The 25,454-nt window shown below is 42.2% G+C and overlaps 1 protein-coding gene across 6 annotated transcripts in view; it reads right to left on the reverse strand.

The window, feature by feature from the left end:
• The window catches only part of herc1 (HECT and RLD domain containing E3 ubiquitin protein ligase family member 1), a 483,062-nt gene that overhangs the window by 341,177 nt on the left and 116,431 nt on the right, over nt 1–25,454 (reverse strand). For all 6 annotated transcript variants that reach the window (XM_087981970.1, XM_087981969.1, XM_087981967.1 and 3 more), the window contains exons 19-20: nt 16,202–16,375; nt 6,671–6,785 (exon numbers count right to left, since the gene is read on the reverse strand). In XM_087981970.1, coding sequence (XP_087838096.1) covers nt 6,671–6,785; nt 16,202–16,375 — 289 coding nt within the window. The remainder of the gene's footprint in view (nt 1–6,670; nt 6,786–16,201; nt 16,376–25,454) is intronic.

Here is a 25,454-nt window from a genome sequence, read left to right on the forward strand (position 1 = left end):
GTCTCTAACTGCCGCTCCAACCCATCCATGTGATCTGATGGGATGCGCAAGCAAAACATTTCACTATTTAAGATTTACAGCAAGGCTACACTTAAAAAAAAAACGATGCACCTATCTGTTCCTGAGCTGTGAGCTTCCCCAAAATGTTTCCAAGGTCATCTGTGAGTTTCACTGTTTTTTCATTTTTCCTAGACACACTCCGATGTCCAGAGATACTTGAACTCAAACAGCAAAGGGAGTAACTGTGCAGATTCACTGCCTTGTCAAATAGCAGTATAGGTTTCTTTCTCTGACCATGTGGTCACTGTCTTTGGCTGTCTTCCTCCTTTTTAAAGTGGCATTGCTTTGATCTTTTGTCTCCCATAGCTCCAAAACAATGCAGTAATTGCTGTTCCTGGAATTCGAGGAAATCACCTCCAACACCTAAAATACCTCAAAACAAAAAGGAGCAGCTTTTACATCTTGGATTACCCTACACTGCTTTCTTGTTAACTGTATGTTACTGAGCTTCTCAAACTGCCAGTAAAACAAGGAACTCTCTCATCAGCCAATTCTTCAACAGGGGATAATGTTACAAATGCTACTGTGTTATAGACTTCTACATCAGAAAATGCAAATACCGTGGAAGGCTGACAAATACATTGGTACATTGCTACAATCCTGAACTTGAGAGCTCTGCATGACCAGACTAACGGCCAAGACTCTGAATCCATCTGAACAACTTAAAGCAATGAAACGATTCAGAACCATGTGTAAATTTATGCAAGTATCTGAGATCAAATATCTAGCAGAATTTCACAACTTTAAAGGAACAAAGTATACCAAGCAACATCTGCTCCATCTTGTTCTGAGGTATTCTTAGAACATTGTAATCTTCTTCAATCTTGTAGTTCAACTTTCACTCTTCATGCTTCAGTTCTGGTTTCTTGAAATTTCTGTCCAATTGTGATTACAGACTTTGGCTAGCCTACTTCAGTACTCCCCAAAGGATTCACCCTAGTGCTTTCTTCCTACTAGTTCCATACTTCCAAATTGGGTAACAACTTGAATGTTTTGTTACCCTTTAGGGTGCTTTAAAAGTGCAAATTGCTATCATCATTATCTGGGATCATTGTTAAATGGTGAACACAAGTCTCAAGTGGCTAGCATCAATTGTCCTGTCAACTTATGTCATATCATTCAAATAATTAACATTGTATTTGGTTGAACCCTAAGTGCAGCTGATGTTATCCCAGTTGAGGGTAAAACAAATGACTAACTTCACATTTTATGCCTCTCCTCAATACATTTTGGGACAGACAGTGTGACAATGCTGTGAATTTAAAAAGTTTATTTTGTCCTGGGTTTTTTTTTTAAGAGAGTTTGTAAAGGCAGAGATGGCAAATTGCCGACTGAAAAATGACGTAAATAAACATCTTGGGAGGCTTTTCAATTTTTAAAAAGTTGGAAGCAGCTTGAAGGGGAGTGGCTAGTTCCCACAGACTAGTATTTCTTTTAAGCTTTAGCAGTCAGAAAATGTTTGGGTTTACAGAAGAGCTGGAAGTTACAGTGAATGATTCATAGCTGCGACTCTCTTACAAATCTCTCGATGTTGTTTCCTCCTGAATTGGAGGACTGCATGTAAAAATCTGTGTCTGAATTTACTTTTTTTTTTTGCCAAGAATGTATTTATGGGATGTTACTATATTGGAATAGTTAGTCAGTAACACGTACTGTATCTACTATTCAGTTAAGTTTTCTAATAAGTCAGCTATTCTAAATTTCTTTTTCTTAATTTGTATTTTAACTATAGTGTTTAAATAAATTGTGTTTTACTTAACAGTGAGAAGTTTAACCAGTATCATATCTGGAACACGCAATTCACATCTACCTTAAAAATAAGAAAAGGTTAGGGTCTAGTATACCTTCTTGAGGGCACCTGATCTGGTCCAAAACAGTGAAATCAATTTTCAAGAAGTTAGTCTGTTCCTTTTCCAAAGACAATTGTAACTCATGTAATAACTTGTCAAATTATATAGTCAGCTAACCAGACTGAACTCCATGGGCTCTTTGATCTACCACATATATTGCTGTGTTGAGGCATTTTGGAGAAAGCCTTGTAAAATTAACAAAGCTTTATCGTCGAGGAGGGCTTAGAGCATGAGAACTGCACTGTACACCAGTACTAGAAATATGGTGTGTTTTTATAATGGTGCATAAAGTATCCAAGAGGTAGGACAAGAGACTGTCCACAGACCAAGAGGGAGGGATATAGTAATTATAGCAAAGTCAGCTAGTCAATCCTCATGGAATAAGTTCCTGATTGGATCTGATTAATAGCCCCAGTCAGGCAGCTCTGCCTGTCAAAAATGTTAAGTATTAGAGATACTGATGTTTTGATGGTTGGCTCTGTGTGAGGCAGTACTATAGTCAAGGATGACTTGGTGATGGGATACTGGCCTTTCTGGAATTACTTTAATCAGGTCCTACTTTAGACATCGACTCAGTTAAGAACAATTTCATCACATCTTTCAAGGTAAGGCTTTATGGCAAGCTTCTGTGGTAAGCAGTGGTGTAACTGTAATCTCAGTAGTCGTATGTTTGTACTCCTCTAGAAAGTTAGAATCTGTGCAGTGCAGAGCATGCTGTTTGTAGCCTTACCATCATTTATAGATTGTTAATACATGTTGTTGAGATGCAACTGAGAAGTTCCACTTTATGAAGATGAGATAAAACCCATATTAGAACATCATAAAGAGTCAGCCACCAAAATGTCAGTATCTCTAATACTTAACATTTTTGATAGCCAGAGCTGCCTGATTGGATCTAATTAATAGCCCCAATCCGGGAACTTATTCCATGAGGTCCAGCTAGCTGACTTAGAGTCTGTGGACACAGGCTTGTCCTATCTCTTGGATAGGAAGGCAACCTGGGGGGTGCAGTGAGAGAGGGACTCACTGAGATCTTTGTAGAGGGAGGAAGAGAGCTTCTTCAAGGAGGGCAAGAGAGGGACTCACTGAGATCTCTTGGATAGCTTTCTTAGGCGTTTTAGCATCATGTCAGGTTCCTCTGAGTCAAGATTAGAGTGGTGCGGGAAATGCACAGCAGGTCAGGCAGCATCCGAGGAGCAGGAAAATCGACAGGAATTCCTAATGAATGGCTTTTGCCCGAAACGTCGATTTTCCTGTTCCTCAGATGCTGAGTGACCTGCTGTGCTTTTCCAGCACCATTAATCTTGACTCTAATCTCCAGCATCTGCAGTACCTACTTCTGCTAGGCTCCTCTGACTCAGCAACTGACAGAGAGAGCATGCAGCACATGCTAGATCATCTCTTGCACCAGTAATGCCTCAGTAGAATTTCACTTTCTTCTTCCAGCGGCAAGGACATTGAAGTGACTACTTCCATCCTCTCTATCTCTGATTGAGGACTCAACAACATTTCACAAAGAGAGCATATCCACAGGATCTGGCAGCATTTTTGATAATTCCAAAGAGCAGGACACATTTTGCTCCCTCATCGTTTGAGAATCCACAGCTTTCATGTGGTCACATATTTATTCAGAACCATTGCACCAACCCAAACTTTATATATCAGTCCTGACCTCAAGTTGACCATGTGATGTTATTTCCATGATTCTTACACAAAACTTCATCCCCTCTATCAAACACTTTCTCGCAATTGCCGGAGTTTTGGGTCCAACATTGGTGTTCCTGATGCAGTTTCACCTTCCCATCAGGTCTGAAAAGATCAGACTTAACCTGACACAGAGTCTTCTACCTATTAGCAAATCTGCCAGTACTAAATCTCTATACTGACATGTAGGGTGATTCTATGATCTATCTAGCAAGGCTGTAGGTGGCTTTTTCAGCCAAACCTTTGAAGTCTGGACTGCTCTTTTTGCCAGGCCATTTGATGATGGGTGGTATGGAGCTGTCCTTCTATGTTAAATTCCATTCAACTCCAAGAAATAATCAAATTCTCTGCTGGTAAAATCATGGCCCTTTATCTGTGACCAACATTTCTGGTCCTCTGTGTGTAGCAAACTATGTGCAGCTTTTTACATCGCCCAGTGAGAGACGAATGGAGCCTATGCACGTCCAACCAGTTTGAGTAGGCTGCCTACAATGACTGAGAACATAGAACCCATGAAAGAGCCTGCATAATCAATGTGCAACTAAGTCCAGGGTTCACCCAGCCATTCCCACGAATTTGGAGGGACTTCTGTCAGCGCTTTTGACCTTGTTGACACTTCCCCACCAATGCGATTACATCTGTGGCTGGGCCTGGCCACCAGACATAACCTCTAGTCAAAATCTTCATGTTGGAGACCCCTAGATGGCACTGGTAAAGCTCTGCCAGTATTTAAAAGCAACCTATGTTTGGGACAATCCCTTTTGCTCTCATATGTCATCCTCTACAGTGAGCTGGTCTCTCTAGGTCCATAAAGACCGCTTTATTCCTTTATATTCCTTAAACCTTCCAGGAAGACTTCCAGATACTTAATTAGGGCTTCAATCAGGCAGCAATTTTCTACTTGAAAGTTGTTGAGCCAATCTAAATAAATCTCTCACAACCAATTTCACCTCATTAAGATTGGGTCCAAGCCTTTTACTACAATCACTGGTAACTTAACTAGCTGCTTTTCATAAGAGACCGGAAGCGAAGTTGTATCTTTACAACAGTTGTAACTTAACAGTTGATATGCAAAGGTTCCTTGGTATAGGTTCTCAGCCTAGCTGAGGTTTTGTACAAAGTTAGGGACTGGAGTCCAGAGCAAATTTTATTAAAAACAGTTTTCATGATCACTGATACAGCTGCACTGGTATTGGCCTCCAGTAGAACGAGATAACTATTTAACAAGATATTTATCATAATTGGTTCTGATTTTGATGTTGCTAAGCAACTTTACTGTTTCAAACCAGATGTAGGTGGGCTTTCCAAGGTATGGATTCTCCTGGATACTATTCTATGTGTGCTCTCTTACTCGATTTAGGTGTGGTAGCACCTATTTGCTTTCTTGAGTCCACATACCAACAACAACTACAATGGCTTACCAGTCAGAATCCTGAAGAAAACATTAACTGCTTGGCCAAGGCTCAGCTTTGTTTTGGAGTTTTGCTGTGGGCCAACCAAGAATCCCTCTGGTCAGGTTACGTCCTGAGTGAAGTGTGCAAATACCTGCAATCAAGTGGTATGCCTGAAGCTCAGTCAGACTGGCGAGGGATGTCCGCTTCCATCGGAATATCTTGCAACTCATATGCTCCACTTGCCACATTTTCCATTGATGAAGTCAGGTGTAGTAACTGTTTGAAATCCACTTGGACTCAGCAAAGCGGGTGTTTTGTATGGTTACATCGTTAATCCTGGCATACCAGACAGTCCTTAAGCATCTAATTAAGGGTTAAACCAAATTCACAGGCTTCCGCCAGTTGTCTTAACCTTGTCAAAAATCCCAACACACAGTTTCCTCTGGTTGTTGAATTGCCAAGTAAATGAAACAGCATCTCAGAATTACAGGTGGCTTGGGGGTCATTATTATTATTTAATTATGTCAGTCAATTCTTGAAATATTTTAGTATCTGGTGCCTCAGGGATAGTTAGGCTCCCAATGACAGAGAAGCTGCAGCTCCACAGGCTGTCAGGAGAATTACTTGCTGTTTATTATCTGCCACGATAGTCTCATTTGCCCAAACAAAATAACTTATTCTTTCTATGCATTGGACCCAGTCCTCGACAGCAGGGTCGAACAAGTAAGTGCTTTCCAAACAAAGGTATGACGTGCAAAATATTTAGCCTGACTGTTATGAGCAAACTTATTTGGGATCATGCTTTACTTTTGTTGCCATTGAAATAATTCCACAGAGGCTAATATCCTGTCAGCAAGTCACCTCCTATTTTCACATGAACGGTCCTTGACTACAGTAGTGCCTCATACAGAATTGGACTCAGATTTTTTTTTCTCAGCCAGGGAACCAATAACTTCAGAAATTCTGCCATTTTGAATGAATACTGAATGAACTTTCGTATATACTGAATAACTGCTATGAGTTATATTCTACTTATTCACATTGCCAAACAAGATGACAAAAGCACAATGTTAAATTAGTATAACGCTTTTGACTCGGGGTTCTTCTCTACCCTTGTGCCCTAGTATGGAAATCAATTTGCTCCTGCTTTATTTAGATTCCCAGTAGGTGGTGACAGAATGAAACCAAGACGCTTCCCCAACTGAGATTGAAGGTTAGCCCATGATGGAAGAGATTCAGCATTAAAACAACCTCCTCCCTTCCAATTCCACCAAAGAGGTCCAACATTTGTCACACACAGAAGTTTGCCTCTCATCCCCAAATCCCTCCCCCCTTTCTCCTTCCCTTTCACCCTGTTCCTGTTCAATACCTTCCCTTTCCTTCTCTCCTCTTTCCGTTCCAATTTTCTCCTGCCTTCCAGTCCAGCTTGACCTGAATAACACATTTAGTCTTGCCTGTATACAAACCCAGTTATGGAGTAATTGCATAAGAATAATCTAAAAATCATTCACCTGTCTCACAGTCACATTGTGCTATCTTAAGAAATCTAGTAAATTTGACATATCTATATAACGGTGCCAAGATCACACAAAGAACATCACACACAAACAAAAATTCAGTTTCAGATCAGACAAGTACATTGAACGAATACTTTTCACTTGCCTGCTTTCACCACAGACTTGATTTAGTAAACCTGTGTGCTTTAAAAGAGCTGCAAGGACAAATCTCGAAGCTGTATCCAACAAAGTCTCATTGCCAAGAATCGCACTGTCCCAATCTGGAAAATATATATTACAGTAATAAGTGTATTTATTAGATAGTGGCAGAAAATCCATTTAAACATGCATACATTTTGGTTGTTTTATTTTGGGGGGGGTCGATACAATGGCACAATGGTTAGCACAGCTGCCTCTCAGCACAGGGACCCAAGTTCGATTCCGGCGACTGTCTGTGTGGAGTTTACACATTCTCCCAGTGTCTGTGTGGGTTTCCTCTGGTTTCCTGCCACAATCCAAAGATGTGAAGGTTAGGTGAATTGGCCATGCTAAATTGCTTGTAATATTCAGGAATGTGTAGGTTAGGTATAAATGCAGAGTAGTAGGGAAATGTAGAGTAGTAGGGATGAGTTACTCTTCAGAGGGTCGGTATGGACTTGTTGAGCCGAAGGGCCTGTTTCTGCACTGTAGGGATTCTATGATTCAGTGCAAAAGGCAGAGGATGTTACGGTGGCGAAATAGAAACCCTCTCCAAATTGATTATCTATGGTGAACATTGTGATGAAAAGTCTGTGATAAATATCATTTCAAGAGTTTAGTTTTCAAACTAGCAAAACATGGGTTTAAAACAAGGTCAGTAAAATATTCTGAAATAATAACCACTATGTGCCAGCGATCTTTCAAATAAAAGTAGTGATGTGGATGCTGCAAATCTAAAATAAAATCACAAAATACTGGAGAAACTCAGGTCTGGCAGCATCTGTGAATCACGAAGAGTTATCATTCCGAGTAAAATGACTCTTCCTTTATATCAGACATTAGTGCAATCTTATATAAGGTAGAAAAGTAGCTTGGTGTCAAACTGAATTCCAAATCCACCATTATACTGCACTGATATCCTCCTCATTCTACTGGGGAATGTACTGTAAAAGCATCAAGAAGAAAGAGGTGTACACAGCCTACATTGATGGCCATGAAACTATTAATTGTGGCAAAAATTCATCTGATTCACTAACGTCCTTCAGGGAAGGACAGACATCACCCTTACCAGGTCTACCTGATCTTAACTGCTGTGTCGATGCTGCTTCTTTAATAAGGTTTTGTTGTCCCTGGGTGTTTTTCCAGAGAAGTCATAAAGTCAGGGTTTCTAATATGTCTGGGTTTATCTACTTCAGAATGCTTTTAAGTCTTTGTTTTAAAACACTTGGACAATGAAAGGGGAATGGTCAGTTCTCCCAGTTCAGGATTTGGTTTGGTTTGGTTTTAGCAGTCTGGTTGTTTTGTTTGCAGCTGCTGGTCAAGTTTTAGCTGGGAACCCAGAGAAACTGCAGGGGACGCAAAGAAGCAGTTCCAAGTTAATCCTCTCTCTATCTGACATCTTTCCTGTAAGAACCTGTTTGATATTATTTTTTTGCCAAGGGGGTGTTTATGGGAATGTTGTAAGCACTTAGAACAGTATCATTAAGATTGTCCTCATGTTGGTTGGTTTTTCAAATAGTTATGTTATTCTAAATTTGGTTTTCTTTTATTCATGTGTAAATACATTACTTTATTCAAAACTGAGTGGGTGGGTCAGCCATGTCACTCCTGGAATATCCACTTTACATCTGCTTAAAACAACTACAAAGGTTAGGGTCTGGGCTAACTTCTTGAAATGTTTTGAGGGGGTCTGGCCTGGTCCATAGCACTGACCACTGGAATGGCCAAGCAAACTATTTGGCTCAAAGGGTAACAAATGCTGGCCTAGTCAGTAACACCCACATCCTTTGGAAGCAGAAATAAAGAAAATCATTCCAAACAAATGGGCGGCACGGTGGCACAGTGGTTAGCACTGCTGCCTCACAGCGCCAGAGACCCGGGTTTAATTCCCACCTCAGGCAACTGTCTGTGTGGAGTTTGCACATTCTCCCCGTGCATGCGTGGGTTTCCTCCAGTTTCCTCCCACAGTCCAAAAATGTGCAGGTTAGGTGAATTGTCCGAACTGTTGGGTGAAGGGGTAAATGTAGGGGAATAGGTCTGGGTGGGTTGCTCTTCGGCGGGTCGGTGTGGACTTGTTAGGCTGAAGGGCCTGTTTCCACACTGTAAGAAATCTGTAAATCTGTAAAAACAAATGCCACAGCATCTCGCCCACAGCAAAACAATGGAAATGGAGGGCAGGTTAAAGAGGAATGAATTAAAATGGAATGAATTAAAATGGGCAGGCAAAGTGGTGAAGAAGTCAGACAACAGGCCACCTTTCAAGTACCACAGACTGAGGCAGGCAAGGGGAAATAAGGGAGAAAGAAAAATCACATTGTCCTGAAACTAATCAACAGTCTACAGCCTTCCTCAGGAGGAGGTAAATTGCAACTGAATGTTCTGGTTGTGGCCTGTTTTTATAGAACTGTTCTTTGGTCATGATGCTGGCAATTCTGAGTATTTTTGGATTAAGCTCACATATGGACCAACCTTTCTCACATTGCTTTGACCTTCATTGTGAGTTCTCAGGAAACAAAATACAGCACTGTGCTCAAGATCTGAATTCAGAATGTCTTTGAACTTCTCCTAAAAACTTCCAACTCATGGTTTAAAAATTCCTATTTTAATAAACAAAAGATGAAAGGTCTATGGATGCTGGAAATCAGAAACAAAATGTAATCGCTGGAAAAACTCAGCATGTTTGGCAGCATCTGTGGAAGGAAAGTAGACTTAACATAATAGGTTCAATAACATTTCTTCAGAACGGAATATAGCTAGGAAAAGGTTGGTATAAATGCTGATGATGGGAAGGAGACTGATAAAGAGGGTAAAAGTATGTGGGATCCAGAGTAACTGTCAAGTTGGATCCAAAATTAATCTAGCAGTAGAAGACAAAGGATGGCAATTGAACCTGTTTATGAGACTAGAGACCATTGGTGCACCCCAGAAATCGGTGCTGGATCTATCATTGTTTATGATATGTAGAAAAGATGTGGTGGGGGAGGAGAGGAGAAGAGAGAAACATCGAGAAGAGGGCATGATAAAGAAGCTTGCAGATACTTTTTTCTTCACTTGAGATATTGGTGTCACTGGCTAGGCCTAGTTCTGACCTTATGATGGAGGGAAGGTTGGTCCTAGGACACTACCCTGAGGAACTCCTTCAGAGATCTCCTGAAGCTGAGATGACTGACCTTTAACAACTAACTCCTTCTTCTGTGCAAAGTCTGATCCCAAACAGCAAAGAGTTTTCCCCCAGTTCTGATTGACTACAGTTTTGCTATATTGATGCCATACTCAGTCCAGTGCAAATTCAAGGGATCACTGGAGAAGGCCAAGGCGAATGATCTTCTGGATTATCTTAATCATTTGATTGGTCCTTGAGGAAGCATAACGTTGCAGGGTAGCGACTGGATGAATAGAAAGCAACTATTCCATTTACTTTTAGGGTCAATGACAAGGGAGCATCATTCAGGTGAAAGACTGGAGGTTCGGCAGCATGGTGACTCATTAGTTAGCACTGCTGCTTAACAGCGACGGGGACCCTGGTTCGATTCCAGCCTCGGGTAAGTCTGTGTAAGGTTTGCCTGTTCTCAGTGTCTATGTGGATTCCCATTTGGTGCTCCAACTTCCTCCCACAGTACGAAGATGTGCAGGTTAGATGGATTACGCTTGCTAAATTGCCCTGCAATGTCCAGGGATGTGCAGTGTAGGTCGATCAGCATGGTAAATCTCTGGTTATGGTGATAGGGTCTAGCTAGTCTGGATGGAATGCTGTTTGGATGGTTGGTGCAGTCTCAAAGGGCTGAATGTTTTCTTACTACATTCTGTGATTAAGAATCACCTAACCTTAGTATCTTAAGTTGAGGTGCAAACAAGACTACCTAATTTCTTTTCTGCAAAATAAAAACCTTTGTCTCATGCTTTGTTTGCTTTTTTCATTTGTTCATGGCATGTTGGTTTCACTGTCTGGACCAGCATTTCTTGTTCATCCCTAAATATTCTCAAGGTGCGCTGCCGTTTTAAACTACTGCAGTCCCTGGCATGTAAAGACAACCACACTGCCAGTGGGAAGGGAATTCCAGGATTGTGACCCAATGAAAATGTTTCCAAGTCAGGCTAGAGTTTGACTTGGAGTGGATTTTCAGATGATTGTAAAGACGAGAATGAGTTTTCTCTGATGCCTGACATTCTAACTTCCTGGGTCAGACTTGCTAGCGTCAAGTTCAAACTCAAAAAGCTCTGACTGGCATCTTGATATTTACGGTCTAGATTACCATATAAAAGCCATTAAATGTTAATGATTCCGTATTTCCCAAGAACTGGATTCAAAATCTTGATCCAAATTAGAGGAAACACTTTTCCTTTTGTGGCACTGTGGCTAGCACTGCTACCTCACAACGCCAAGGACCGGTGTTCAATTCTGCCATTGGCAACGATCTGTGTGGAGTTTGAACATTCTCAGTGCCTGCAAGGATCTCCTCCGGGTGCTCAGGCTTTCTCCCACAGTCCAATAATTTGCAGATTAGGTACACTGGCCATATCGAATTGCCCATAGTGTCCAGGTACATGCAGGCTAGGTGGATTAGTCATGGAAAATGCAGACTTGCAAGGATAGGGTGGGTTTGGGTCAGATGTTCTCAGATGGTCAGTGTGGACTCGATGGGTTGAATGGCCTGCTTCCGCATGGTGGACATTCTATGCTATAATTTCCCTTGTTCTGAAATCTCCTCAGTTTCATTTAGGACTGAGAAATTAAACTGCATTTATTTCAATGCAAGAAGCCCAACAGGTAAGGCAGATGAATTCAGGATGGAAAAATGGACTGGGATATCATAGCGATTAGAGACGCAGTTCTGGGATGGACAGAACTGGCAGTTTAATGTTCCACAGTTTAGATAGGATTGCCGGGGAGGGGGGGTGGCAACAGAGGAGGGAGATTGGCATTTTCAATTAGAGACAATGTTACGGATATAATTAGAAAGGATTGTCCTGCGAATACGTCCAGGGAAAATATTTGAGTGGAATTGAGAAATAAGAGAAATTGGGACGGCATGGTGGCTCAGTGGTTAGCACTGCTGCCTCACAGTTTGCACATTCTCCCCATGTCTGCATGAGTTTTCTCCAGGTGCTCCGGTTTCCTCCCACAGTCCAAAAGATGTGCAGGTCAGGTGAATTGGCCATGCTAAATTGCCCACAGTGTTAAGTGCATTAGTCAGAGGGAAATGGGTCTGGGTGGGTTACTCTTCAGAGGGTCAGTATGGACTTGTTGGGCCGAAGGGCCTGTTTGCACATTGCAGGGAATCTAAAGAAAGGTATAATCACCTTTTTTGGGATTGTACTATAGACTCCCCGAATAGTCAACAGGAAATTGAGAAACAACTTTGTTCAGAGATCTCAGTTACCTGTAAGAACAATAGGGTAATTATAGTAGGAGATTTTAACTTTCCAAATATAGATTGGGACTGGATGGAGAGGAAATTGCTAAGTGCGTACATAAAAAGTTTCTCACTCAGTATGTGGATGTACCTACCACAGAAAGTGCTAAACTTGACCTACTCTTGGGAAATAAGGCAGGGCAGGTGACTGAGGTGTCAGTGTGGGAGCACTTTGGGGCCAGCGACCTTAATTCTATTAGTTTTAAAATAGTGATGAAAAAGGATAGGCCAGATCTAAAATTTAAAGATCTGAATTGGAGGAAGGTCAATTTTGATGGTACTAAACAAGAACTTTCAAAAGTTGATTTGGGGTGGATGTTTGCATGTAAAAGGACAGCTAGAACATGGGAAGCCTTCAAAAATGAGTCCAGAGATAATACATACCTGTTAGGGCAGAGGGCAAGGCTGGGTGACCAAAGATATTGATGTTTTGGTCAAAAATAAGAAGGAAGCATTGGTCAGGTATAGACAGCAGGGATTGAGTGAATCTTGTGAACAGTATAAAGGCAGTACAATATAACTAAGAGGGAAATCAGGAGGGCAAAAAAGGGGACATGAGAGCTTTGGGAAATAAGGCCAAGGAGAATCTACAAATACATAAAGGACAAAAGGGTAACTAGGGAGAGAATAGGGCCCCTCAAAGATCAGCAAGGCAGTCTATGCGTGCAACTGCAGGAGATGAGGAAAGATACTAAACAAGTATTTCACATGAGTGTTTACTGTGGAGGAGGATATGGAAGATAGAGAACATGGGGAAATAAATAGCGACATTTTGAAAAATGTCCATATTACAGAGGTGTTGGTACTGGACGCCTTAAAACGCATAAAGGTAGATAAATCCTCACACTTGATCAGGCATATCATAGAACTCTGTGGGAAGCTAAGCAAGTGATTGCTGGGCCCCTTGCTGAGATATTTGTACCATCAATAGCCACAAGTGAGGTATCAGAAGACTGGTGGTTGACTAATGGGGAACGACTACTTAAGAAATATGATAAGGAAAAGCTAGGGAACCATAGACCAGTGAGCCTGACATCAGTGTTTTTGAAGAGTAGGTTGTTGGAAGGAATCCTGAGGGTCAGAATTTGTGTGTATTTGGAAAGGCAAAAGGACTTATTTCCGATAGTCAATGTGGCCCTGTGCATGGGAAATCATATCTCACCAATTCCATTGAATTTTTTGAAGTAGTAATGAAGAGGATTGATGAGGACAGAGCAGTGGATGTGCTTTATGTGGACTTCAGTAAGGCATTCAACAAGGTTCCTCAATGTCGCTCAAAAGTGAGATCACATGAAATAGAGAAAGAACTTGCCATTTGGATACAGAACTGGCTCGAAGGTAGAAGACAGATAGTGGTGGTGGAGGGTTGCTTTTAAGACTGGAGGCCTGTGACCAGTGGTGTGCCACAAGGTTTGGTGTTGGGTCCACTGCTTTTCGTCATTTATACAAATGATTTAAATGTGAACATAAGAGGTATATTTATTAAGTTTGCTGATGACACCAAAATTGAAGATGTAGTGGACAATGAAGAAGGTTGCTGATGAAGGGCTTGTGCCTGAAATGTTGATTCTCCTGCTCCTCGGATGCTGTCTGGCCGGCTGTGGTTTTCCAGCACCACACTCTCGACAGTGAAGAAGGTTACCTCAGAGTACAATCAGATGGGCGAATGGGCCGAGGAGTGGCAGATGGAGTTTAATTTAGACAAACATGAGGTACTGCATTTTGGAAAGGCAAATCAGGACAGGACTTATACACTTAATGGTAAAGTCCTGGGGAGTGTTGCTGAACAAAGAGACCTTGGAGTGCAGGTTCATAATTCCTTGAAAGTGGAGTCACAGGTGGAAAGGATAGTGAAGAAGGCATTTGGCATGCTTTCCTTACTGGTCAGTGCATTGAGTTGGGAGGTCATGTTGCAGCTGTATAGGACATTGGTGAGGCCATATTTGAAATACAGCATGCAATTCTGTGATCCCTGCTAAAGGAAGGATGTTATGAAACTTGAAAAGGTTCAGAAAAGGTTTACAAGATTCTGACAGGGTTGGAGCATTTGAACTATAGGGAGAGCCTGAATAAGCTGGGGTTACTTTTTCTGGAGCATCGGAGGCTGAGGAGTAACCTTAGAGGTTTATAAAATTATTAGGGGCATGGATAGGGCAAATAGCCAAGGTCTTTTCCCTGGGTTGGAGGAGTCCAAAACTAGGTTAAAAGTGAGAGGGGAAAGATTTAAAAGGGACCTGAGGGGCAACCTTTTCATGCAGACGGTGATGCGTGTATGGAATGAGCTGCCAGAGGAAATGGTGGAGGTTGGTACAATTACAACATTCAAAAGGCATCTGGATGGGTATATGAACAGAAAGGGTTTCGGGGGAATATGGGCTAAATGCTGGCAAATGGGATTAGCTAAATCTGGTCAGCATGGACGAGTTGGACTGAAGGGTCTGTTTCTACGGTGTAGAGTTCTATGACTTTATTTGTCTATTTCCTTTGGCCCACACATTGTAGCATCCCATTCATTCCACATGAGTTTCATTTCATCAATTCTAACCTTCTGGAATTTTAACCGTACACCTCTTCCCCTATTCCTCACTACTTTTGATCCTCATTGTCCCTCCACTACCTTTCATTGTCCCACCCCAACTTCTGTTTGTCCTGTCACCTCTCACTGCTCTTTTTATGTCCCATCCCTCACTTCCCTTTTATTCTGCCTACCCTCACTATCTCTCGTCCCTCCTGTACCGGGTGATAGAAGTAAAAATCCTTATAATATTTTAGGGGTAGAACATAGAACATAGAACATAGAACAATACAGCACAGAACAGGCCCTTCGGCCCACGATGTTGTGCCGAACTTCTAACCTAGATTAAGTACCCATCCATGTACCTATCCAAATGCCGCTTAAAGGTCGCCAATGATTCCGACTCCACCACTCCCACGGGCAGCGCATTCCATGCCCCCACCACTCTCTGGGTAAAGAACCCACCCCTGACATCTCCCCTATACCTTCCACCCTTCACCTTAAATTTATGTCCCCTTGTAACACTCTGTTGTACCTGGGGAAAAAGTTTCTGACTGTCTACTCTATCTATTCCTCTGATCATCTTATAAACCTCTATCAAGTCACCCCTCATCCTTCGCCGTTCCAACGAGAAAAGACCGAGAACTCTCAACCTATCCTCGTACGACTTCCTCTCCATTCCAGGCAACATCCTGGTAAATCTTCTCTGCACCCTCTCCAAAGCTTCCACATCTTTCCTATAGTGAGGCGACCAGAACTGCACACAGTACTCCAACTGTGGCCTAACCAAAGTCCTGTACAGCTGCAACATCACTTCACGACTCTTGAATTCAATCCCTCTGCTAATGAACGATAATACTCCATAGGCCTTCTTACAAACTCTATCCACCTGAGTGGCAACCTTCAAAGATCTATGTACATAGACCCCAAGATCCCTCTGTTCCTCCACCTGACTAAGAACCCTATTAGATGTGCTCTTGTAATGCCAAGGCATAGTCCTGGAAAAGGGATCAGAATAATTAGGTGGATACAATGTGCATTTTTCTGTGCTGTAGCTGTCTATGGCACTAGAACTAACCCTTCATAACTCTTATCTCTCACTATCCCCTTGCCACCCATTGCTCACCACTGGGCCCCACTGTCCCTCACTACTCATTTCTTTCCCTCATTAACATTTGCGCTCCTACTCTTGTTACCCTTTCACTCCATCCCTCACTACACCTTGAATTCCCCTAACCCTTCCATTGCTCACCATTCATTGCCTCCACTGTCACTTGCTATTGCTTGCTTGCTCCAGTACCTCCAGTTCTAAGGAAGGGTCACTGGACCTAAAATGCTAACTCTGATTTCTCTCCACAGATGCTGTCAGACCTACCAAGCTTTTCCAGCAATTTCTGCTTTTGCTTCTGATTTCCAGCATTTGCAATTCTTTCTGTTTGTTTTTTAAACTATGTTCTGGGCACACCTTCAACAGTACAGCATTGTCGTCATCTTGATTACTTTATTATTTTTCCTGCTAGTGCTTGTCAGATACACATTTAAATTACACAGAAAAGGTGGACCCACCTACCTTTACTGACAGCATAGTCCTGCATTTTGAGCCACAGAACATTGACAGGTTCTTTAGTCGAGCCCAAAGCCAGATCAACAAGCATAATATTCTCGGCACCAAGGCTATATTCAAAAGGTTTTTGTTCTTCATTTCCAGACAGTGCAACTTCCAGCAGAGAGCTCATGCATTTATCTGCATCACAAACAGTTTTTTTTGACTATTCACATATACATTAAATGGTCTTTGAACTTAGGATTTAAAAATATTTTAAACACATTGGGTGAAATAATAAAATACATAAATGCCATCAAGACCATTTTAATACGTGACCTTTGTCATCAGAATTAATTTGTCTCATCATAAAATCTATTGTAGTTATCTGTACAGGTTCTGTTTACTTTCCCAAGAACAATTTGAAGTTGCACCTGCACACACTTTATTGGAGACAGTGATTTCCTGGCATTTGTACGGCACAAATGTATCTTGCCAATTGTCAGGTGAAGCTTGGATATTGTTTAATTCTTGCCACTTTTGGAAATGGACTGCTTCAATATCGATGGAGTTGCAAATTCTGAGAATATCCCCACTTTTGACCTGATGGAGGGAAGGTCACTGATTAAATAAATTAAGCATAGGAGGAATGCAGATATTAAATCATTAAGTGGGATGGAATACTCCCCACATATCTCAATAAATGCTGCTCCATCAACACTCAAAAGCTTGACGCGATCCAGGACAATGCAGCCTGCTGATTTGGCACCACATCCACAAACATTTTGTCATTCTGCCACTGACACTAAGTAGCAGCAGTGTGTACTATCTATAAGATGTATTGGAGAAAATCACCAAGGCTCCTTAGAGAGCACTTCCCAAACCCATGACCACTTCCATCAAGAAAGAAAAGGGCAGCAGATAAATGGCAACAGTGTCACCTGCAGGTTCCCCTCCAAACTATTCACCATCCTTTGAAGTATCTAGTCATTCCTTCGTTGCTGGGTAAAATTTCTAGACTTAAAACATAGAACATTACAGCGCAGTACAGGTCCTTCGGCCCTCGATGTTGCACCGACCTATGGACTCAATCTGAAGCCTAACTTGAACTATTCCATTTTCACCCATATACCTATCCAATATGCCCTTAATGTCAGCAAGTCTACTACTGTTGCAGGCAGGCCGTTCCATGTCACTACTACTGAGTAAAGGAACTACCCCTCATATCTGTCCTAAATCTATCACCCCACAATATAAAGCTATGTCCCCTCGTGTTAGCCTTCACCATCTGAGGAAAAAGGCTCTCACTGTCCAACCTATCTAATCCTCTGATTATCTTATACGTCTTGATTAAGTCACCTCCCAACCCTCTTATCTGCAACGAAAACAACCTCAGGTCCCTCTGCCTTTCCTCATAAGACCTTCCCTCCATACCAGGCAACACCCGAGGCAATCTCCTCTGAACCTTTTCCAAAGCTTCCACATCCTTCCTATAATGCGGTGATCAGAACTGCACGCAATACTCCAGGTGCCGCCTTACTAGTGTCTTGTACAACTGAAGCATAACCTCGTGGCTCCAAAACTCAATCCCCTAGCAATAAACTCCAATACAATATATGCCTTCTTAACAACCCTATCAACCTGGGTGGCAACTTTCAGGGATTTATGCACCTAGACACCGAGATCTCTCTGTTAATCTACACAGCCAAGAATCTTACCATGAGCCCAGGACTCTGCATTCCTGTTGTTTCTTCCGAAGTGAACTACCTCACACCTTTCTGCATTAAACTCCATTTGCCACTTCTCAGCACAGCTCTGCATCATCTCTACGTCCCTCTGCAACCCACAACATCCTTAGGCACCATCCAAAACTCGGCCTGCCTTAGTGTCATCTGCAAATTTACTTACCCATCCTTCTACACCACATCCAGATCATTTATAAAAATGACAAACAGCAGTGGTCCCAAAACAGATCCTTGTGGCACACCACTGGTAATGGCGTTCCAGGATGAACATTTCCCATCAACCACCACCCTCTGTCTTCCTTCAGCTAGCCAACTTCTGATTCAAACCACTAAATTACCTTCAATTCCGAAACTCCTTATTTTGTGCACTAGCTTACCGTGTGGCACCTTATCAAAAGCTTTACTAAGTCCATTTACACCAGATCAACTTCTTACCTTCACCCACCTGTTTGGTCACCTTCTCGAAGAACTCAATAAGGTTAGTGAGGCACGACCTACCCTTCACAATACCGTGTTGACTATTCCCTACTCAATTTATTCCTTTCCAGATGAACATAAATCCTATCTCTTATAACCTTTTCCAACACCTTACTCACAATCAAAGTAAGGCTCAGTGGTCTATAATTACCAGGGTTGACCCGACTTCCCTTCTTAAACAAGGGAGCAACATTTGCTGTTGTCCAGTCTTCTGGTACTACTCCTGTTGACAATGACGACATAAAGATCGAAGTCAAAGGCTCTGTAATCTCCTCCCTGGCTTCCCAGAGAATAGAGGATAAATCCCATCCGGTCCCAGGATATTATCTAATTTCAGTTCTTCTAAAATTGCTAAAACCTCCTCTTTGTCAACCTCAATCACATCCAATCTTATAGCCTGTATCTCCTTATTCTCAGTGGCACTGCCCTTTTCCAATGTGAATACCTACGAAAAGTATTCATTAAGCACTCCCCTTATGTCCTGAGATTCCACATACGACTTTCCACTACTACCTTTGATTGGCCCTAATCTTACGATTGACATTCTTTTATCCCTGATACGCCTACAGAAGGCCATAGGGTTTTCTTTGATCCTATCCGCCAACAACGTCTCATGTCCCCTTCTTAGCCCTCCTTTAGATCCTTTCTGGCTAAATTATAACTCTTAAGCCCCACTGTGTCTACCACTTCTGCTGGGTCTACCCTGCCAGTGAGACAGGACATAGCCAGGGATGGTAATGGTGGTGTCTGGGGTGTTATCTAAGGTATGATTCATTAAGAATGACAAGTTTTTGCTTCACTAGTCTGTGAGACATCTCTCCCAATTTCGGCACAAGGCCACAGCTGTTGATAAGGAGGTCTTTTCATTGTCGTTGTATTTTCCGGATCCAAGGTCGATGCCAGGTGGTCCATCCGGTTTCATTTCTTTGTTGTGACTTTCTAGTGATTGATATAACTGAGTGGTTTGCTAGGCCATTTCAAAGGGCAGTTGAGAGTCAACCACATTGCTATGGGTCCAGAGTCACAGGTAGACCAGACCAGGTAAGGATGGCAGATTTGCTTCCCTAGAGGATATTAGTGAGTCAGCTGGGTTTTTCTTACAATTGACAATGGTTTCATGGCCAATCGACCCTTAAATTCAGATTTTTAAAATTGAATTCAAATTTCTCCAGCTGCCATGGCGGGATTCAAACCCGCCACGGTGGCTCAGTGGTTTGCATTGGCACTGTGGCTCAGTGGTTCGCACTGCTGCTTCACAGCACCAGCATCCCTGGTTCGATTCCAGCCTGTCTAAGACTGTTTGTGTGGAGTTTGCACGTTCTCTCCGTGTCTGCATGAGGGTACTCCCACAGTCCAAAGATGTGCAGGTCAGGTGAATTGGCCACGCTCAATTGTCAATAGTGTTAGGTGCATTAGTCAGAGGGAAATGGGTCTGGGTGGGTTACTCTTCGGAGGGTCGGTGTGGACTGGTTGGGCCGAAGGGCCTATTTCCACACTGTAGTGAATCTAAAAAGACCCAGGTGCACAGAACATTATTCTGGGTTTCTGAATTAATAGTTGAGCAATAATACCACTGGGCCATCGCCTCCACAAATATCCAAGGATATACATCGTATCAAAAAGACAGGCAGGTGGGTTGAGGTGGCGGGGTTGCCTGTTTAGTAAAAAATGAAATGAAATCAAAAGTAATAAACAAACCAGGGTCAGATGATGTAGAATGTGTGGGTAGAGTTGAGGATGCCCAAAGGTAAGGAGACATAATGCAAGTTATCTATAGGCCTCCAAACAGTAGTCAGAATTGGAGGCATAAGATGCACCAAGAGATAGAAGAAGCGGGTAAGAAAGGCAAAGTTACTATGATCATGGGGGATTTCAATATCCAGGTGGATTGGCAGTGGATTACAAGAAAAGGAATTTGCAGAATTTCTACGAGATGGCTTTTTAGAGCAGCTTGTGGTGGAGCCCACCAGGGAACAGACAATATTGGATTTATTGTTGTGCGAAGAGGCACTCCTGATGAAGGGCTTATGTCCGAAACGTCGATTTTCCTGCTCCACGGATGCTGCCTGACCTGCTGTGCTCTTCCAGCACCACAGTCTCGACTCTCCCTGTGCAATGAGGCAGATTTGAAAAGGGAGCTTAAGGTGAAGGAACCCTTAGAAGGCAGTGACCATAATATTTGAGAAGAAGTAGATGTAATCAGTATTACAGTGAAATAAAGGCAACTACAGAGGCATGAGGAAGGAGCTGACCAGAATTAACTGGGAGAGAAGCCTACCAGGAAAGACAGGAATTTCTGGGAGTGTTTTGAGAGAGGCAGCAAAAATTCATCTCAACGAAAAAGCATACTAAAGACATGAAGACTTGGGAACTGGAGGAAATTCATGGTCAGATCTTGGGGACAGTCCATTTCACAGTAGAGGTGATGTTTGATGTATTCGAATGTATGAAGGTGGATAAATTTAGTCCCTGTCAGATATATCCAAGAACACTGCAAGGCGCAGGAGAAGAAATTACAGGGGCTCTGTCTGATATTTTTGCGTCATTGTTAGACATGGATAAGATCCTGGAAGACTGGAGTATTGCAAACATTGTGCCTTTATTCAAGAAGGGCTACTAAGAAAAACCTGGGAACTGTAGATCAGTAGGCCTATCATCTGTGGTGGGTAAGTTATTTGAGAAGATCCTGATAGATAAGATATACATGCAGTTGAAAAGACAAAGCTTGATTGGGAATAGTCAGAATGGCCCTGTGCGGGGGAGATCATACCTCACAAATTTGTTAGAGTTCTTTGATGAAGTGACCAGCAAGGTTAATGAGGGCAGGGCAGTAAACATAATCTATATGGATTTAAGTAAGGCCTTTGATAAGGTTCCACATGGTAGGCTGCTCTGGGAGGTTAGATCATATAGAATCCAGGGGAAAGTGGCAAATTGGATACACAATTGGCTTGATGGTAGGAAGCAGAGGGTAATAGTGGAAGGATGCTTGTCGGACTGGACTAATGGAGTGCCTCAGGTGTCGGTGCTGGGCCCATTGCTGTTTGTGATGTATATCAATGATTTGGATGATTGTGTACAAGGCATGATTATACTAAGTCTGCAGATGACACTAAAGTAGCATGTATTGTGGAGAGTGAGGAAGGCTATCAGAAACTGCAGCAGGACCTTGCTCAGCTGGGGAATTGAGCCAAGAAATGCAAATGGAGTTAAATGTACATAAATGTGACGTCTTGCATTTTGGACAGTCAAATCAAGATATGAGTTTCATTGTGAATGGTAAGGCCTTAAGGAATGTAGTGGAACAGAGAGACCTTGGAATTTAGGAGAACAGTCCTCCAAAAGTGAAGTTACAGGTAGACAGGGCAGTGAAGAAGGCTTTTAGATCACTGGCCTTCATCAGTCAGGGCACTGAATATAGATGTTGGGATGTTGTAGTTGTGCAGGACATTGGTGAGGCCTTGGAGTATTGTGTTCATATAGGAAGGATGTTATTGAACTGGAAAGAGTGCAGAAGAAATTTAAAAGGATGTTGCCAGGATTGAAAGGTCTGAGTCACAGGGAGAGATTGGACAAGCTAGAATTTTTCTCTTTAGAGTGTAGGAGACTGGAGGAAATCTTAAAGAAGTGTATAAGACCTTGAGAGGCATGGTTAGGGTGAATGCACTCAGTCTTTCTTCCAGGGTTGGAGAATCGCGGAGTGGAGGGCATCAGTTTAAGGTTAGAGGGTAAAGAATAAAAGGGAACCTTAGAGGACAACTTTTTTACACAGAGGGTGGTACGCGTAAGCAATGAGCTGCTAGCGGAAGTGGTTGTGGTGTGTGCACATTAACACATTTAAAAGGCATTTGGGCAAATACATGCATAGGAAAGGTTTATGGGCCAAGTGCAGGGAAATGGGATTCGCATTGATGGAGGACTCCATAACTCTCTGACTCTAAAGGGAGGATGGCTGACCAGGGAAGTCAGATACAGCATAAAATCAAAAGAGAAAGCATATAATGTAGCAAAAGACAATGGGAAGCCTGAGGATTAGGAAAGCTACAAAAACAAATAGAGGACAATGAAGAAAGAAATAAGGAGGGAGAAGATGAAGAAGTTGTAATGGGGAGCAAAGAAATAGCTGAGGAATTGAATAAGCACTTTGTGTCAATCTTCATGGTGCATGAGCAATATCCCAAAAATTCACAACCACCTGATGAAAGCTAGTGCTTCAAAATAAACCTGTTGGACTATAACCTGGTGTTGTGTGACTTTTGACTTTGTACACTCCACTCCAACACTGGCACCTCCAAACCAAAAATTCAAGAGAGTCAGGGGGCAGAGATGAGAACCAAGATGAAGGTGCGAGAAAAATTGAAATGTCTGAAAGTAGATAAATCGCCTGGATCGATGGACTATACCCTAGAGTTCTGGAGGAGATAGCTGAAGAGATAGTGGACGCTTTAATAGTGATCTTTCAGATATCATTGGAATCAGCGAGGGTTCAAGAGGCCTGGAAAATCACGAAGATACCCCCCTGTTTAAGAAGAGACCAAGGCAAAAGATGGGAACTTACAGGCTGATTAGCCTAACCCCAGTCATTGGTAAGACTTTGGAGTTCATTGTGAAGAATGAGATTTCTAAATACTTGGTAGTGCATGGTGAAATAGGGCAAATTCAGCACGGTTTCATCAAGGTGAGGTCATGCCTGACAAATCTGCTAGAATTCTTTGAGGAAGTAATGAGCAGGTTAGACCAAGGAGAACCAATGGAAGTTCGCTATCTGGACTTCCAGAAGGCCTCTGATAAGGTGCTGCACAAGAAGCTGCTGAATAAAATCAGGGCCCATGGTATGAGAGGCAAGCTACTAGCATGGACAGGAGATTTGCTGTCTGGCATAAGGCAGAGAGTGGGGATAAAACAGTCCTTCTCAAGATGGAAGCCAGTGACTAGTGGTGATCCACAAGTGTTAGTGTTGGGATAACAACTTTTCACTTTATACATTAATGATATAGACGAAGGAATTGAGGGCATTCTGGCTAAGTTTGCAGATGATACAAAGATAGGTGGACGGCAGGTAGTATTGAGGCGGCGGGGAGGCTGCAAAAATGTTCAGATAGGTTAGGAGAGTGGGCAAAGACATGGCAGATGAAATACAATGTGAGAAAGCGTGAGGTCATGCACTTTGGCAGAAAGAATAGACGCATGGACTATTTTGTAAATGGGGAGAAAACTCAGCAATTGGAAGTGCAAAAGAACTTGAGAGCCCTGGTCCAGGTTTCTCTTAAGGTAAGCTTGCAGGTTGAGTCAGTAATTAGGAAGGCAAATACAATGTTGTCATTCATTTTGAGAGGATGAGAATATAAAAGCAGGAGGCTTTGTGAGGCTCTGGTCAGACCAAATTTAAGGTACTTTGAGCAATTTTCAGTTTCACACCTTAGGAAAGATGTATTGGTCTTTGAGTGGAGAGGAGATTCATGAGAATGATGCCAGGAATGAAGATTAATGAGAAATGTTTGAAGAATTTGGGACTAAACTCGATTGAGTTTATAAAGGATCTGATTGAAACTTACAGAATTTCCGTGAACCTTACTTTAGTTGTGTGTAAAGTGTTGGAAAAGGTTAGAAGAAAGAGGATTCATAATCATTCAAAAAGGAATGAGTTGATTAGGGATAATCAACATTGTTTTGTGAAAGGTAATTCGTGTCTGACAAACCTTATTGAGTTCTTTGAGAAGGTGACCAAACAGGTGGATGAGTGTAAAGCGGTTGCTGTGATGTATATGGATTTCAGCATGCTGTTGATAAGGTTCTCCAAGGTCGGCTATTGCACAAAATATGGAAGCATGGGATTGAAGGCGATTTAGTGGTTTCGATCAGAAATTGGTTAGCTGAAAGAAGACAGAGGGAGGTGGTTGATGGGAAAATTTCATCCTGGAGTTCAGTTACTCGTGGTGTACCGCAAGGATCAGGGCCACTGCTGTTTGTCATTTTCATAAATGATCTGGATGTGGGTGAAGAAGGACAGGTTAGTAAATTCACAGATGACACTAAGGTTGGTGAAGTTTTGGTATTGCCAGAGGATGTTGCAGGTTACAGAGGTACATAGATAAGCTGCAGAGCTGGACTGAGAGGTGGCAAATGGAGTTTAATGCAGAAAGTGTGAGGTGATTCACTTTGGAAGGAGCAAAAAGAATAAAGAGTATTGAGTTAATGGTAAGATCCATGGTATTGTAGATGAGCAGAGATCTGTGTCCATGCACATAGATCCCTGAAAGTTGCCACGCAAGTCGATAAGGTTGTTAAGAAGGCATCAGTGTGTTAGCTTTTATTACTCAAAGGAATGAGTTTCAGAGCCATGAGGTCATGTTGCAGTTGTACAAAACTTTGTTTCAACTGCATTTAGAGTACTGCATACAGTTCTGGTCACCGTATTATGGGAAGAATGTGGAAGCTTTGGAAAGGGTTCAGAGGAGATTTACTTGGATGTTGCCTGGTATAGAGGGAAGGTCTTATGAGGAAAGGCGGAGGGATGTGATGCTATTTTCATGAGAGAGAACAAGGTTGAGAGGTGACTTAATTAAGACATATAAGATAATCAGAGGGTTAGATAGGGTGAACAGTGAGAGCATTTTTCCTTGGACAGTGATGGCTACCACGAGGGAACATAGCTTTAAATTGCGGAGTGATAGATGTAGGACAGATGTCAGAGGTAGTTTCATTACTCAGAGAGTAGTAGGCACATGGAACACACTGCCTGCAACATAGTAGACCCTCCAACTTCAAGGACATTTAAATGATCGTTGGATAAACATATGAATGAAAATGAAATAGTGTAGGTTAAATGGACTTCAGATTGGTTCCATTGGTCGGTGTAACATCGAGGGCTGAAGGGGTTGTACTGTGCTGTAATGTTCCATGTTCTATTCATGTACCCACCCAGATGCCTTTTAAATGTTGTAATTGTACCAGACTCCACCACTTCTGCTGGCAGCTCATTCCATACACGCACCACCCTCTGCATGAAAAAGTTGCCCTTTAGATCCCTTTTAAGTCTTTTCCCTCTCACCCTAAAC

This window comes from Chiloscyllium plagiosum, unplaced genomic scaffold (genome assembly GCF_037043375.1).
Source record: "Chiloscyllium plagiosum isolate Xiang-an unplaced genomic scaffold, Cpla_swu_hap1 HiC_scaffold_42, whole genome shotgun sequence".
NCBI classification, from domain to species: Eukaryota; Metazoa; Chordata; class Chondrichthyes; order Orectolobiformes; family Hemiscylliidae; genus Chiloscyllium; species Chiloscyllium plagiosum.